This window comes from Pan troglodytes, chromosome 6 (genome assembly GCF_028858775.2).
Source record: "Pan troglodytes isolate AG18354 chromosome 6, NHGRI_mPanTro3-v2.0_pri, whole genome shotgun sequence".
Taxonomy (NCBI): domain Eukaryota; kingdom Metazoa; phylum Chordata; class Mammalia; order Primates; family Hominidae; genus Pan; species Pan troglodytes.
In genome coordinates, this window is record NC_072404.2 from 158,099,067 (window position 1) to 158,115,806 (window position 16,740).

Here is a 16,740-nt window from a genome sequence, read left to right on the forward strand (position 1 = left end):
GTTAGTGGAAAAGGCATGTTTCTATATTGTTTTTTAAATAATAAGATAATTGAATCCAAGATAGGTATATTTCCATCCTCAGCTGAATGGGTCCCAAGACCAACCATTAGGGGAAAGATGTAATCCACACAGCCAGGGAATTCTACCTTCTACCTTTGTAACAGCAAGATAGCCATAGCACCAAAGACATTTTTAATGTCTTAGCACAAACTTCTAACACCTCCATTTTGAAGTAGAAGGATGAAGGCTTGAGAGCAGAAACTGGATCTTGTTAGTGATGGACAAGTGGACATAGTCATATTAATTGTGTGTTTTACAACATTCTTTGATAATCACTATTAAACCAGCTGTAGATACACTGTATCATCATTTATCTCCCATGTCACCATCATATCATAAGATTAACATTGATGACTTTGAAAATTTGCTGCTAAAATTAAATTATCTCAATTTTCCAGTATCCTCCTAACTGACCTAGCCAATTTTGTATGGCTTGAAAAATTGGGAAGTCTTCTCATCTGTGCTAGATCTTCTTCAATTAATTTCAATTCATTAAAACAGAAATAGCAAGAAACTAAGAGTCAATGGGGTTTCTTCATCCCATCATTCCCTATAAAGGGCAGTGACAAGCACCTAGATATAACATAGATCTCTTCTGCCCTCTGTTGAGGGCATCAGAACTGGCTCAGTTCACTCAGACATCGGTGGCAGAAAGTTGAGGGAGATTTCCTTTATGCTTAAGCCTTCAGTAGAATAAACTGGTACCTGTTCTATCTAATGGATGATGTCTTATTTAACTTGGGACACCGAAGGGGTACTATTCACTAATGAAAACATTAAAAAGCAGACCATAAGATATTTTAAAGAAAGAGAAAACATAATGAAGAATGTATAATCATTACATAGTGTATCAGTCTGTTTTCACACTGATGATAAAGACACACCCGAGACTGGGAAGAAAAAGAGGTTTAATTGGACTTAACAGTTCCACATGGCTGGGGAGGGTTCAGAATCATGGCAGGAGGTGAAAGGCACTTCTTACATGGTGGCAGCAAGAGAAAAATCAGAAAGAAGCAAAAGCAGAAACCCCTGAGAAACCCATCATATCTCGCGAGACTTATTCACTACCATGAGAATAGCTCAGGAAAGACTGGCCCCCATGATTCAATTACCTCCCCCTGGGTCCCTCCCACAACACATGGAATTCTGGGAGATACAATTCAAGTAGAGATTTGGGTGGATACACAGCCAAACCATATCCTTCTGCCTCAGGCCCCTCCAAATCTGATGTCCTCACATTTCAAAACCAATCATGCCTTCCCAACAGTCCCCCGAAGTCTTAATTCATTTCAGCAATTACCCAAAAGTCCACAGTCCAAAGTCTCATCTGAGACAAGGCAAGTGCCTTCCACCTATGAGCCTGCAAAATAAGCTAGTTACTTCCTAGACACAATAGGGGTACAGGGATTAGATAAATACAGCCATTCCAAATGGGAGAAATTGGCCAAAACAAAGGGGTTACAAGTCCCCATGAAAGTCTGAAATCCAGTGGGGCAGCCAAATTTTGAAGCTCCAAAACGATCTCCTTTGACTCCAGGTCTGACATCCAGGTCACGCTGGGGCAAGCGGTGGGTTCCCATGGTCTTGGGCAGCTCCACTCCTGTGGCTTTGCAGAGTACAGTCTCCCTCCCGGCTGCTTTCACAGGCTGGCATTGAGTGCATGTGGCTTTTCCAAGTACACAGCACAAGTTGTTGGTGGATCTACCATTCTGGGGTCTGGAAGACGGTGGCCCTCTTCTCACAGCTCCACTAGGCCGTACCCAAGTAGGGACTTTGTGTGGGGGCTCCAACCCCACATTTCCCTTCTGTGCTGCCCTAGCAGAGGTTCTCCATGAGAGCCCCACCCCTGCAGCAAATTTTGCCTGGGCATCCAGGCCTTCCCATACATCTTCTAAAATCTAGGTGGAGGTTCCCAAACCTCAATTCTTGACTTCTGTGCACCTACAGGCTCAACATCACATGAAAGGTGCCAAGGCTTCCACCCTCTGAAGACACAACCTGAGCTCTATGTTGGCCCCTTTCATCTATGGCTGGAGTGGCTGGGACACAGGACACCAAGTCCCTAGGCTGCACATGGCATGGGGACCCTGGGCCTGGCCCATTAAACCAGTTTTTCATCCTGGACCTCCAGGCCTGTAATGGGAGGGGCTGCCATGAAGGTCTCTGACATGGCCTGGAGACATTTTCCCATGGTTTTGGGGATTAACATTAGGCTTCTTATGCAAATTTCTACAGCTGTGTTGAATTTCTCCTCAGAAAATGGGTTTTTTCCACTGCATTGTCAGGCTACAAATTTTATAAACTTTTATGTTCTGTTTCCTTTTTAAAATGGAATGCTTTTAATAGCACCCTAGTCACCTTTTGAACACTTTGCTGCTTAGAAATTTCTTCTGCCAGATACCCTAAATCATCTCTCTCAAGTTCAAAGTTCCGTAAATCTCTAGGGTGGGGACAAAATGCCATCTGTCTCTTTTCTAAAACATAACAAGAGTCACCTTTGCTCCAGTTCCCAACAATTTCCTCATCTCCATCTGAAACCACCTCAGCCTGGACCTTATTGTTCATATCACTATCAGCATTTTTGTCAAAGGCATTCAACAAGTCTCTAGGAAGTTCCAAACTTTCCCACATTTTCCTGTCTTCTTCTGAGTCCTCCAAACTGTTCCAATCTCTGCCTGTTACCCACTTGCAAAGTTGCTTTCACATTTTCCGGTATCTTTTCAGCAACACCCCACTCTACTGATAACAATTTTCTGTATTAGTCCATTTTTATGCTGCTGATAAAGACATACCTGTGACTAGGAAGAAAAAGTTTAATTGGACTTACAGTTCCACAGGGCTGCGGAGGCCTCAGAATCATGGCGGGAGGCAAAAGGCACTTCTTACATGGTGGCGGCAAGAGAAAAAAGAGAAAGAAGCAAAAGTGGAAACCCCTGATAAAACCATCGGATCTTATGAGACTTACTATCATGGGAATAGCACAGGAAAGACCGGCCCCCATGATTCAATTACCTCCCTGTGGGTCCCTCCCACAATGCATGGGAATTCTAGGAGATACAATTCAAACAGAGATTTGGATGGGGACACAGCTAAACCATATCACATAGTATATATTGAAAATGTATTGTCAAGTATCTTGGATGAGATACACATTGCCAGATACCATACAGTTACCTGCCTAAGAAAATAAGCCAATAATTATAGTCTATTAATGGTAACATTAGACAGACAAACGCTTACATGGTAATGCCAGAGCCCATGGTTTGAGATGCTCTGACATGTGATGGGTCTCATACATCACTTTCTTGTCTAAAAATAGTAGCTAAGTGTTCTGAAACCTTGCCCTCAATGAACTCATATTACTTCTTAATTATTGCCATTCTGCTTTACAAATGCTCAAAAATCTGCATATTTAATATTCAGTTATGAATATATTTTATGCATGTGTAGGGTGGCAGGATAAGAAGAGGGATGATGTTAAATTTACTAACTTATAATTTCTAGGTGTAGAACTATTGCTTGCCCATATCTGAATATTAAAGCTATATTTGTCCTTCTTCGAATTTTGATTATACTGTCTCTTCCATTTTATTTATTAAAAATTATGACCAGAGAGAGTGTGTGTAGTTGATACCTAAAGCAGAAAATCAAGTTATAGATGACTAGTTTATAAATTAAACAGAAATCCCTTACCCTAACCCTTCACAGACCATCTAAGCAATACATCAAATGCTAGTAGCCAACATTCTTCTTTTTGACAGGAGACTAAAAGTTTATTCTAAGAAACTAAATAAGAAGATCTCAAGCCTTGGAATTACATGGCATATCAAGAGTGATATGAGATGCAGGGCTAAAGACAAAGAGAATAATTGATATATAAATATATAGTCTCATATAGTCAATTATCCAGTTTCTCTTGTTGAGAACTGTTAATGATATGAGATTTTACCATACTTGCAAGCTAAGAGCTTGACAGCATTCCATGGATGCTAGCAGAAGACAAGAGACTGCTGGATTACAGACAAAGCATTTTTAATACTCTCAACACAGCAGGCAGCATGAGCTTCATATGTCTATAAGTGACCTGTGCCTGCCCCTCTGCCCAGTTCCCCAACAGTGACACAGAGCAGTTTCTGGATGCTGTGGCTTTTCCCAAACCTCATCAATCTTTGTCTCTTGGGGGTACATTGTGTTTATTATCCTGGATAGCAAACAGATCCAGAGGGAGATGTTATCTCTGTCTTCCAGGTTGATTGCTATATAAACATTCTTGACAAGATAGTCCAAATGAAAAGTTGATATAAGTTGTGCAGAAATGTCAGAGACCCATGAAGAATTAACTCTCAACACCTCTCCACTGCCTTTGGCACAGAACAAGTAGGTAACTATACCCACAGTAGCATAATAATATATTTTTATTTGAAGAAATTGAGCAGCCCCCGAAAAGAGACTTACAAATACTGATATTTCAGTGTCCCTTACGAAACAACCAGTTCCCCGCCAAATCTCTTCAAGTAAATCTCCTAGCAAACAAGTACCATCCATATTACCAGGCTTTCAGTCAGGTTTTAGTGCTTTACTCTTAAAAATCAATATACAATCAAAGATCACTAGTATACAAAGTTTCTAACATAGATAGAAAGGAAAAGGATACAGACATTAAAAGAAAGAAGAGAAAAAGAAAATAAAAAACAAGAAATAGAAAAAGGAAAGGAAATTAAATAGTGGAAACAAAGAAAATTGACTCAAGCATATAAAATAAAGAAAAAAAGTGGACTTCTAAGTAGTAATCATGTAAATTCTTGTTTCTATCCCAGACAGATATAAGAAACACATCATCCTTAAAACAGAATAAGATAAAGGGGAGAAACTTTAAGAAAGTCAAAATAAATTTTTAAAATAAGAGTCAAAAGAAAACTCGATATAACATCCCAGAAAATAGAACAAAATGTTCAAGAAGTTAAATAACAGAAAACATGAAAGAAAATATAAGTGACTTGAAGGGTGAACAAAGGAGAGTCAACTGTCCAAGAGAAACTCCAGAAAAAAGAAAAAAAAATTTAATTATCAGAGAAATTATACCCTAAAAATTAATTCCCAGAAATGAAAAAAAATTAGCCTCCATATTTTAAAATGCCTGCTGTTGGCTAATTAATGTCAGACAACTGAAATGAAGGCATATCTTCATGATTTCAGAACACTGGGGATTAAATGATTCTAAACCACAAAAGACAAAGAAAATGTTAAAAATCAAAATTATACTTAGAGAAAAGTGATAAATAAATGCAAAAGTGGAATGACATCACATTTCTACACAGCAACACTGAATTCCAAAAAAAATGGTGCAAGAAATATCAATAAAATTCTGATAGAAAATCATTTTAATCTTAGATTTCTCTACTAACCCAATATATCAATAAAATGCAAATAAAAAGACATTTTTAATTATGTTAGGATCCAAAACATTTACCTCCATCTCAAGCTTTCTTAGGAAATTACTGGCTAGTATGTCTCAGCAAACTGAGAAAACAAACCAAAAAGAAAAAAAAAATGGGGTCCAGGAAATAGAAATTCTCATTCAGAATAATAAGAAAGAAAAGTGCCAGGATAAAAGCTGGGCAGTGGAACTAATTAGCAACTAGCCCAGACTAAAGCAGAGGGACTCCAGGGTTGCATTTTCAAATAGTGCCAAAATGTAGACTATGGATCTATTAAATGATATATCTGAGTAACTCATCCACAATTTTGTAGTATCAGTTTGCATGGCCTGTCAAAAATCCAGATCCATCCTGGAGAAGGTGATCCCATTAAAAAGAATCCAGATTATTCAGCAATATCAAATATAGGTAGAAACCAAAAGACAAAAATCTGCTGATTTTTCAAACCATTAAAAAGATTGATGCAGTTCTGGTAATGGCATCATAATTCTTATAAGACCCATGCTCCCACAAATAACAAATATAAACTGAGGACGAACATTTTTAAAGCCTACCTTAAGGGACAGCAAAGCAACCAACAGCCAGTAGAAACTACAGGGAAGTCAACACTTGGATGACAGGTAAATTTTCTGTTTTTGTAGCTTTTTGCTGGAAAGTAGTTCCCAGTCAAATAGAAACCCATTAAAAAGCCAGCTGTAGAGTTAGGAAAGACATCCAAGAAGGGAAAGTCCAAAAAAGAACAACCCAATGTTCTCCATACAAACTCTGTTTGAATCTCTGGTTGATGCCTAAACTATGCATGTGAGAGGAATACTGGAATCAGCAGTGTTAAACCTAACATAACTGGATAGAGATTTCAGCTGTTGCTGGCTATAGGAAACAGAATTTGAAGTACAAATACAACCAAGTTAAATGCCTGTTAAAACAAAAATCCAACCATCCTTAGAAGGATAAAACAAAATCTAGATATATTGTTGACAGTGTCCAAGATACAATGCAAAAATTACTAGGCATATGAAGAAAAGAAATTACATGACCTAATTTGAATGAAGAGGCCATTAGTGGATACAAACTTTGAGTTTACCTGGATGCTGGAATTACTAGACTGAAATTTAAAGTAGCTATTATAATCATGTTTAAGGATATAAAAGAAAATGTTCTTATAATGAATAAAATAGGAACGTTTATAACGATAATGAAAACTATTAAAAATAAATGAAAACTTTAAAATTTAAACTGCAATATTTGAAAATTAAATAAAATCTCACTAAATGAAATCTCTAGCAGATTAGAGATGACAGAAGAAAGATTCAGAAACTTGATGTTATATCCATAGAAATTACAAAATCTAGAAAACAGGAGAAAAAATATGAAAAAATAGCCTCAGTGATCTTTAGAAAAATATCAAAAGGTACAAAATGTGTGAAATTGGAGTAAAAGTGAAAGAAGAGGAGATATAAAAAAGCATGGATAAAAAACAATATATTTTTTAAAAGCCTAATTAAAAAGTATATTGAAAGACATAAAAAGAATTTCAGAAAAATAATCTGTAGAACACCTACCTAGGCACATCACAGTCAAATTGTCCAAAACTAGAAAAGAAGACAAAATCTTCAAACAGCCAGAGAAAAATCATACATACCAGGAACAATGACATGAATAATGATAATTTTTCATTTTAAAAAAGTGAATACCAGAAGAGAAGGGAACTGTAGCTTTAAAGTGCTACAAGAAATACAAAAAGTCAACCCAGAATTTGATATAAAATATTCAGCTAAAAATTAAAATACCACAGTAAAGTTATCTGAATATAAATAAAAATTAAAATATTCATTGACAGTAGAACTACATGATAGTAAATGGCAATGGAATTCTCTTAGGTAAAAAAGAAATAATACCAGTTGGAAGCTTGGATTGTGAGGAAGAAATGAAGAGCACAAGAAGTAGTGAAATGCAGTCAGATATTAAAGAGTCTTAAAAATTCTATATCATATGTAAGACTAGCTAAAGTAAAAATTTCATCATTGTATTATAGGATATATAAAATATATATAATACAGAATGACACTAAAATCTAAAGGATGGAAGTAGGAAAAACAGATCTATTAGATACAAATTTCTTATATTTTAAGTAAACTTCTACAATATAGTAAGTAGACAAATAGTTTTAAATGTATCATTCTTTATTTTCCAGAATAGCCCTGAAAATATTAAAGAGGTATAGCAAAAAGCCAACAAATAAAAATCAAAACAGAATCTAAAAATATTATTCAAATATTTAAATAGAGTCTATTCTAGGAGAAAGTTTGATATAATATTTAAAAATCAATCAATGTAATTCATCTTGTTAACACATTTTTAAAAATCTATTTGATTATACGTACAGACAGAAAAAAATTGGTAAAATCCCAAACTCATTTATAATAAAAACCCTCAGAAAATTAGATTAAAAAGGGACTTCTTCAATCTAATAAAGGCACCTGAAAGAAACCAACAGCTTATGTCACACTTTAATGACAGAAATATTAAACGTCTTCCCATTTTTATTTCTTAAATATTAAACATGTTCAAGATCATAAACAAGTCAATAATGTTCACCCTTACCACTTCTATTCCATATTGTACTGATGCATAAAGACAAGAAAAATACTAAAAAGCTAAATATCAAAAGATAAAGAAAACCTTTTTCAGAGATGAAAGGACTACTTACATGCAAATATTAAAAGAAATCTATATATTAACTACTCAAATTAGTAAGTTCATACATTAATTTATTATTACAACATATAAAAATTATATTTTGTATACTAATGATAAACAATTGGATAATTGAATTTTAAAACCTGAATTTATATTAAAAAACATAAAATATTTAAATTTAGCAAAAGACATGCAAGACTTGTGTACAGAAAACTAAAAACAGTTGCTAAAGGAAATGAAAGACAGTTTTAAAATATAGAAATATAAATAATGTCCTGTTGCAGCCTCTGCCTCAGGAGTCCCCTGCAGCTTGGAACACCTAACAAAAGAAATGCAGGTGCAGTGCCAGGGATTGGAGCTGGCTCCCCACAAGTCCTAGAAGCAAACCTTGTGAGGGGGCCGTCTCTCTCCCTGACCCACCTCAGAGCATGCCTGTGAACAAGAAAGTACGAGAGCCACACAAGCTGGGTGTTAGCCTAGCTACCGGCCGTTACTCTTAAGCGCCTTCTACTGGATCACAGCACAAACTACAACACTAAAATTACCGTGCTAATATATGCAGGATGTGAAACCAGGTGCAAGAATTCACCCACATATGCGGATTCTGTACAGAGCCCTGGCCCTCCGAAAGCATCCAGAAATGAAGCCAACTGACCATACTCAGCTTACACCACAGTTAAGGGAACACCAACCCTACCAGATGAGAAAGAATCAGCACAAGATCTCTGGCAATTCAAAAAAACCACAGCATCTCCTTACATCCAAATGGGTCACTAGCTCCCTAGAAATGGTTCTTAACCGGTCTGAAATGGCTGAAATGACAAACACAAAATTCAGAATCTGGATAGAAAGGAAGCTCATTGGGATTCAGAAGAAAGTTGAAACTCAATCCAAGGAATCCAAGTAACCCAGTAAAATGATCCAAGAACTGAAAGATGAAATAGCCATTTTGAGAAAGAATCAAAATAAACTTCTAGAGCTCAAAAATTTACTACAAGAATTTAATAATGCAATAAGAAGTATTAACAGCAGAATACACCAAGCTGAGGAAAGAATCTCAGAGCTTGAAGACCAGTTCTTTGAATCAACTTAGATGAAAATAAAGAAAAAAGAATTTTAAAAAATGAACAAAACTGGCCAGGCACGGTGGCTCACACCTGTAATCCCAGCCCTTTGGGAGGCCAAGGCTGGTGGATCACGAGTTCGGGAGATCGAGACCATCCTGGCTAACACGGTGAAACCCCGTCTCTATTAAGAATATAAAAAAATTAGCTGGGCATGGTGGCGGGCGCCTATAGTCCCAGCTACTCAGGAGGCTGAGGCAGGAGAATGGCGTGAACCTGGGAGGCGGAGCTTGCAGTGAGCCGAGATAGTGCCACTGCACTCCAGCCTGGGTGACAGAGCGAGACTCCATCTCAAAAAAAAAAAATAAGGAAATAAGAAATATAGGGTTATGTAAAGATACCAAATCTATGCCTCATCGGCATTCCCAAAATAGGAGAAAGAGTAAGCAATTTCAAAAATATATTTGAAAAATATATTTTTCAAAAATATAAATAATGCCTAATATAAATATAAATAATGCCCAAAAATTGCCTAATCTTGCTAGAGAGGTTGAAATTCAATTCCAAGAAATACAGAGAACCCTGGCTAGTTACTATATGAGACAACTATCCCCAAGACACATAGTCATCAGATTCACCAAGGTCAAGGTAAAATAAAAAAAATTCTAAAGGCAGCTAGAGTGAAGGGTCAAGTCACATACAGAGGAAACCCCATCAGGCTAGCCACAGACTTCTCAGCAGAAAACTTATAAGCCAGAAGAGATTGGGAGACTATTTTCAGCATCCTGAAAAAAATTCAACTAAAAATGTTATATCCTGCCAAACTAAGCTTCATAAATGAAGGAGAAATAAAATCCTTCTTAGACAAGCAAATCAGAGGAAATTTGTTTTAAGTAGACCATCCTTACAAAAGGTCCTTAAGGTAGTGCTAAATATGGAATCTAAAGAATCTGCTGCCATAAAACACTTGAGCACATAGCCCACAGGCACCACAAAGCAACTACACTATCAAGTTTACATAACAACCAGCTAACAACATGGGTATGAGATCAAAATCACACACATCAATACTGATCTTGAATATAAATGGGCTAAACACCTGCTTAAAAGACATTGAGTGGCAAACTAGATAAAAACACAAGAGCCAGCCATCATTGCCTTCAAGAGATCCATCTCACATGTAACAACACCCACAGGCTCAAAACAAAGAGAGGGGAAAATATCTATCATGCAAATGAAAAACAAAAAAGGACAGGAGTTGCTATTCTTATATCAGATAAAACAAACATTAAACAATGAAGGGCATTACTATAATGATAAAGAGTACAATCCAACAAGAAGAACCAACAATCCTAAATATATATGCATCCAACATTAGAACACCCATATCCATAAAACAAGTTCTTCTTGGCCTATGAAAAGATTTAAACAACCAAACAATAATAGTAGGAAACTTCAACACCCTACTGACAGTGTTAGACAGATTATTGAGGCAGAAAACTAACAAAGAAATGCTGGGATTAAACTCAACATTTAACCAGTTGAAACTAATAGACAAATACAGAACACTCCACCCAAAAGGAATGCTTATACACTGTTGGTGGAAACGTAAATTAGTTCAGGCACTGAGGAAAGCAGTTGGAGATTTCTCAAATAATTTAAAACAGAGCTACCATTCCACCTAGCAATCCCATTATTGATGATATATCCAAAGGAAACTAGATCATTATACCAAAATGCACTCATATGTTCATCACCATGCTATTCACAATAGCAAAGACATGGAATCAACCGAGGTTCCCATCAATGACGGATTGGATGAAGAAAACATATACACCATGGAATACCACACAGGCCTAAAAAAGAATGAAATCAAGTTGTTTGCAGCAACATAAATAGAGCTGAAGGCCATAGTCCTAAGTAAATTAATGCAGGAACAGAAAACCAAATACTACATGTTCTCACTTACAAGTGGGAACTAAACATTGAGCGCACATGAACACAAACATGGGAATGATTGACACTGAGCACTACTCAAGGGGAAGAGAGAGGGAGGTTGACATGGGTTGAAAAACTACCTATTGGGTACTATATTCACTATCTGGGTGCAGTATACCCGTGTAACAAACCTTCATATGTACCCCCTGTATCTAAAATAAAAGTGAGAATTTTAAAAAGACTAAATATGTTAAAACCAGTACTCTCTAAATTTTATCTACAGTCATTAAAATCTCAATTGTTATCTCAACTGTTTTTGTTTTCTAAGAAACTGAGAAGCTGATTCTAGAAGGTATATGAACACACAAAGAATTTATGAGAAGTCCCGCTCCTAGTTAGAAGCCTATGTATGATGTTTCAGGCCATAGATAATTAATTACAAAGGCTTTACCTGGCTGGTTTACAGGGTGTAGAGAGGCTGTTCTGCCCACCCCAGACTTGGTGCACAGCCAATGCATTGCAGTCTTTGAAGAGAGTTGCAGTCAAGGACCCCCTGGCTGGTCACGCCCTTGTGCATATTTATATTGCCAGCTCAGGATCCTTCATTCTTAGGTCTCTTTTTCTGAGGCCTATGTAGAGGTCTTCTTCAGGTGCCTCTGTCAAGGCCTCCTAATAGGAGAGGAAGAGAGAGCCTTAAAGACACTTTTCTCCACTCTGAGTACCCAGTGAGTTTCCACTTTCTCCTTGCAGGGCTCCCCAACAGTGAGACAACTCCATGTCTGTGCTAATCCAACTAACACTTGACCAGTGCCATTTCCACAGGGAAAAACGAACAGGGGGAGTCAGTACTTTCTCTGGCTTTAGACTCTTGCTTACACTATTGAAGGAGGTAATTAAAGATTTAACTCTTTCCTTTGGGGCTTGTTGCTTCAATTGGCTCACTACCTGGGTGCAATATACCCATGTAACAAACCTGCATGTGCACCCCCTGTATCTAAATAAAAGTTGAAATTTTAAAAAGAATAAATATGTTAAAATGAGTACCTAAGTCCTCAGCACTCTTTTTCAGCTATGCTGAGCTCCTGACACTCTAGAATATTCAAAACAAAATTTAGAAAGAACACATTTGGAGTCCTTTCACTGTCTGACCAAAACTTACTATAAACCCACAATAATCAAAGGAATGTGGTACTGGCAAAAGGGCAGACAAATAGAAGATACACATTAAAACCACAATGAGATACCTCTAACCATCCACATACCCACTCAAGTTAAACCACCTGGCAACACCAAATGCTGGCAAAAATTTGGAGTCCCAGAACTCACATATATTGTTGGTGAAAGTGGATAATAGTACAACCAATTTGGAAAATGTTCTAATAGTTTCTTATAAAACTAAAACCCTCTGATCATCTACCCCTATGAGCCAGCAATTATACTCCTAAGTATTTAATTAAGAGAAATAAAAGCATAAATCTACAAAAAAAGACTTAAACTGGAATGTTTACAGAAAGTGAATTCATCATTGCCAAAACCTGGAGATATCTTGAACGTCCATCTACAGGAGACTGGCTAAACAAACGGTAGTATATCTATATGGTTACGTATTCCACTGCCACAAAAAGGAATGAAGTACTAATACACACAACTTGAACAAATCTTAAAAACATTATTCTGGGTGAAAGAAATAAACAAATCTTAAAACCATTATTCTGGGTGAAAGAAACTTTGCACAGAAGAGTGTATGATGTTATTCCATTTATATAAAATTCTAGAAAAGAATAATTTATAATGAAAAAATCAGAACACTAGTTGCCTCTAAGGAGTTAGCAGTGGGGAAAACTAAAGGCATGAGAAAACTTTGGAGATAATGGTAATATTCTACAATTTGGTAGGTTACACAGTGTATGCATTTGTCAAAACTTGTTTAACGGTATTCAAGATTTGTGTGTGGTGCTGTATGCAAATTTTACCTGAAAAACACCTTGAACTCCAGTTAATTATACATGTGCTGAACTGCTTAGAAGTGAAGTATGCCTCCAACTGACTTTTCAATGAATTAAAAAATTAGATGGATTGATGGATAAATAGAAGGATGGATAGATGGATAGTTATGTGGTAAAGCAGTAACAGTTTTATCCAGAACCTAGGTGGTGGGTACATGCATGTTCACTGTATAATACTTTCAGCTTCTATAGATGTTTGAAAATTCTCATAATAAAATGGAAAATAATGGCATGATTCTGTGTATTTTTTAATAAAATCAACTTTGAAATATGCTGATAAGAACCACATTGCTGATTAAAGAAGTGAAGTACAGGAAGGTTTGGGCTGTGTGTTTCTGTGTAAAAGAAGGAGGAGTCAGATTTACATAAACTTGAACAAGAAAGAACTATTATTTCTAAGAACATGTGGCAAAATAATTACAAGACTGTCTCTGGAGAAGGAACTTACCTTTTGTTCTCTGTTATAATTAGCCTAGCTGAAAAAATAGACTTAAATAAATGTATGAAAAGTAGAGTAAGTGCTCAAAAACTTAGCTCTGCTTTTATGTAAAAATGAACTATTTTAAGCAGTTACATGATACGAGAAATCAGCTTGATAATGGAAAAAGATCATACCATTGTGGACAAGTTTTACACAAACATGATCTGTTTCGTGGCCTAGACTGAGTTGAATTAGAATAGAAGAAACCATATTACAAGTATTCAGGAATTAAGCAAAGACAAAAAAAATAGTTATGACTGTGATAACTGAAACAAGGGAAGAGATATAAGAGACAATGCATTTAATTTGTGAATTGACAAATAAGGTAGGTGAGGAAAAAAGAGGCTTATGGAATTCTTGAACCTAACATGCAAGAAGAGCAGGGATGCCATTTGTTGGGAGAGGGGAATTGAGGAATAAGAGCCCATTTATTGGTGTGTGTACGTGTTGGGGGAGGAAGGAGTTCAGTTTGGGACAACCATGAAGACCCAGCAGACAGCTGAAATACTGTAATGAAGTTCCCTTATATTCTAACATATTACTTTTAGTTCTTTGAAGTCAATTCTGCACCCCACTTTTTGCTCTACACCCAGACAGTAGCACAGACTGGTGTTCAGTAATGACAGATGGAAAAGTGATGGGAGAATGGTGGTGAGTGGCTGGTGCATGCTGTGAGACTTGTGCATGAAGACTCATCCTGAGTGAAGAGGCACACAGTTCCACCAGGGGGAAGACTGATTTTTGCATATCATGCAGAAACTCAACCACCTGTTAGAGGAGGGAAACAGAGTGGGAAGGAACTACGCTGTAGGAAGGAAAGATGAACTTGAGTTTCACTTCTTAGTGCCTTTTCTCAGGGGAGAGGCCATCACTTGAAGATGCTGAGTCTTCTGCTCCTTCTCCTGGGACTAGGTATGAGCCTTGTCTTTTGAGGAGTCTGGGGTTAATGTTAACACTGGGTGGAGAGGTGGAAAGACTTTCTCTCCAGAGAGTCTGAAGCCACCAGACAGAAGATGAAGGGGATATGTTAGATTAAAGGACCATAACAGAGTAATTGTTGGCACAATAAAAAGGAGGCAGTTCCCTGGGGTCCTTTGGGAGCTGAGGTGGTATTGGAGAGATAAAGCAGAGATCTTCCTGCCTGGGGAGATGTCTGACCCCAAGCTTGTCGGTCCTCATGAATATCTCTCTGGAACTAGGCTCTGTGTTCAGTGCTGTCATCTCTCAAAAGCCAAGCAGGGATATCTGTCAACATGGAACCTCCCTGACGATCCAGTGTCAAGTCGATAGCCAAGTCACCATGATGTTCTGGTACCGTCAGCAACCTGGACAGAGCCCGACACTGATTGCAACTGCAAATCAGGGCTCTGAGGCCACATATGAGACTGGATTTGTCATTGACAAGTTTCCCATCAGCCGCCCAAACCTAACATTCTCAACTCTGACTGTGAGCAACATGAGCCCTGAAGACAGCAGCATATACCTCTGCAGCGTTGAAGACACAGTGCGGGGCACAGATCAAAGATCTGAGCAAGAACCTCAGCTCTCTCCTACGCAGCTCCTCTCACATGAGCCTGAAGGCCCTGCCAAGGTGGGATAGAAGGAGGAAACCGCAGCTTTTGGGCAGACACAGCTGTTTCTGTGTTTGTGGGTGGGCATGGGTATGAATGGATAGACTGGGGATGAGGAGAGCATCTGCAGGACTAGCTGGAGCGTTCTATCCACAGGCAGGAAGAGTGGCTCCTGGAAAGCTGAGGGTAAAATTTCTTCTAGAAGGGTGCTCAGAAATACCCAACAAAAACAATCAGATACAGTTTCCTTCAAGTGGCGAGGTCAGTAATAGCCTTTAACTGTTTTATCTCAAGGCTCTTTTTAGCTGGTTTTCTATCATAATATATTTTGGAAGAACTTTAGTCATCTTGAAACAAAGCTGGTACATTATATTAATGACATCTGGTTGTTCTCAGTGAATAGGAATGATAAAGCCCTCTAGATGCTTCAATATGAGAATATGACACATGCATCCCAGGCCAATATAAAATCTGCAAAGTTCAGGAACCTTCTATACTGGTGAGTTTTGGAATGGTCCAGATGTAAGAAGTAAGCTGCTGCACCTTAGATCATGTACCACAGAGAAAGAGGTGCAATGCTTAGTCTTTGGACTTTGAATTAAACTTTGGATATACTGCATTTGATTGTGCTACTCTATTCCATTTACTATGTAATCTGTAAAGCTGGGGCCAGTGCAAGAGAGGGTTCTGTGGCAGAACAAGCCCATGATGAAAGCTTCCTGCTGCTTGGGCCATGGACTAAGCAGACCCAGTTGTTCTTGAAGAGCCTATGGTAGATACCGATGCTCTGTGGAGCTCCTGACATTCCCCAATATGAGAATCACAAGGCAGTGTGGAACAGGTTTGCTGTGCCCTGATTTGCACTTCAGACCATTGCATCTTGGGCTATACTTTTGTTGCTTTCCAGATCCCAGAGAGAAAGAATGCTCACACACACAAATTTCATGAGGAGTGTTTATTACTTACATACAGGCAGCAAGGGAAAACAGAGGCCTAAGATTCAGGGAAAGCCAGTCCCACTAGGCTCAGGAAAGCTGCCCAGGGTGGATGAAATCTTGTCTGTGCCTTCCCTACTTGCACTGCCACTGAGGGACCTCAGAGAGCAGCCACCCTGGGTTTTATATCCTAGAGCAACTTGACATGCTTGGCAAAGCATTGAAGGACATTCTATTTCTAGAAGGGACTGGAACAGAGCCCTGGCTGTTCTGGCCAGTTCCTCCTTATCTCAGGATGTTACATTCCCAGAACATTGTACAGTTATTTTTAAGAACTACAAGCAAGAAATAGGGGAGTACTGAGTTTGTCCAAGGCCACCTGGAGAATTGCCCTGCAGACAGGTGCAGAGTTTTGGTGTAAAGCCATACTCTTACCGGCCAACGATCCCCCTTCTTCTTTTGAAAAGTTGCTCCTGGCTCTGTAATGGATGCCTCATAATGGCATTCAGAACAAGGTATTATCTGATCTGCAAAACTGTAAATTTGG

The 16,740-nt window shown here is 37.9% G+C and overlaps 1 long non-coding RNA gene and 1 gene segment (V, D, J or C); one reads left to right on the top strand and one right to left on the bottom strand.

The window, feature by feature from the left end:
* Positions 1-951: 951 nt before the first annotated feature.
* On the bottom strand, positions 952-9,138 carry LOC129135451 (uncharacterized). 2 transcript variants are annotated; one of them, XR_008536288.2, is made up of 2 exons: positions 7,061-9,138; positions 952-2,941 (listed from the first exon to the last, which is right to left on the bottom strand). It is a non-coding gene; the product is annotated as an uncharacterized LOC129135451 (long non-coding RNA). The 2 variants fall into 2 exon arrangements; XR_008536287.2 differs by having other exon boundaries at positions 6,053-9,138.
* A 5,322-nt stretch (positions 9,139-14,460) lies between these two features.
* LOC104007460 (T cell receptor beta variable 29-1-like) lies at positions 14,461-15,293 on the top strand. The segment is given in 2 exon segments: positions 14,461-14,599; positions 14,887-15,293. Coding segments are annotated over 2 exon segments (435 nt in total).
* The last annotated feature ends 1,447 nt before the right edge of the window (positions 15,294-16,740 follow it).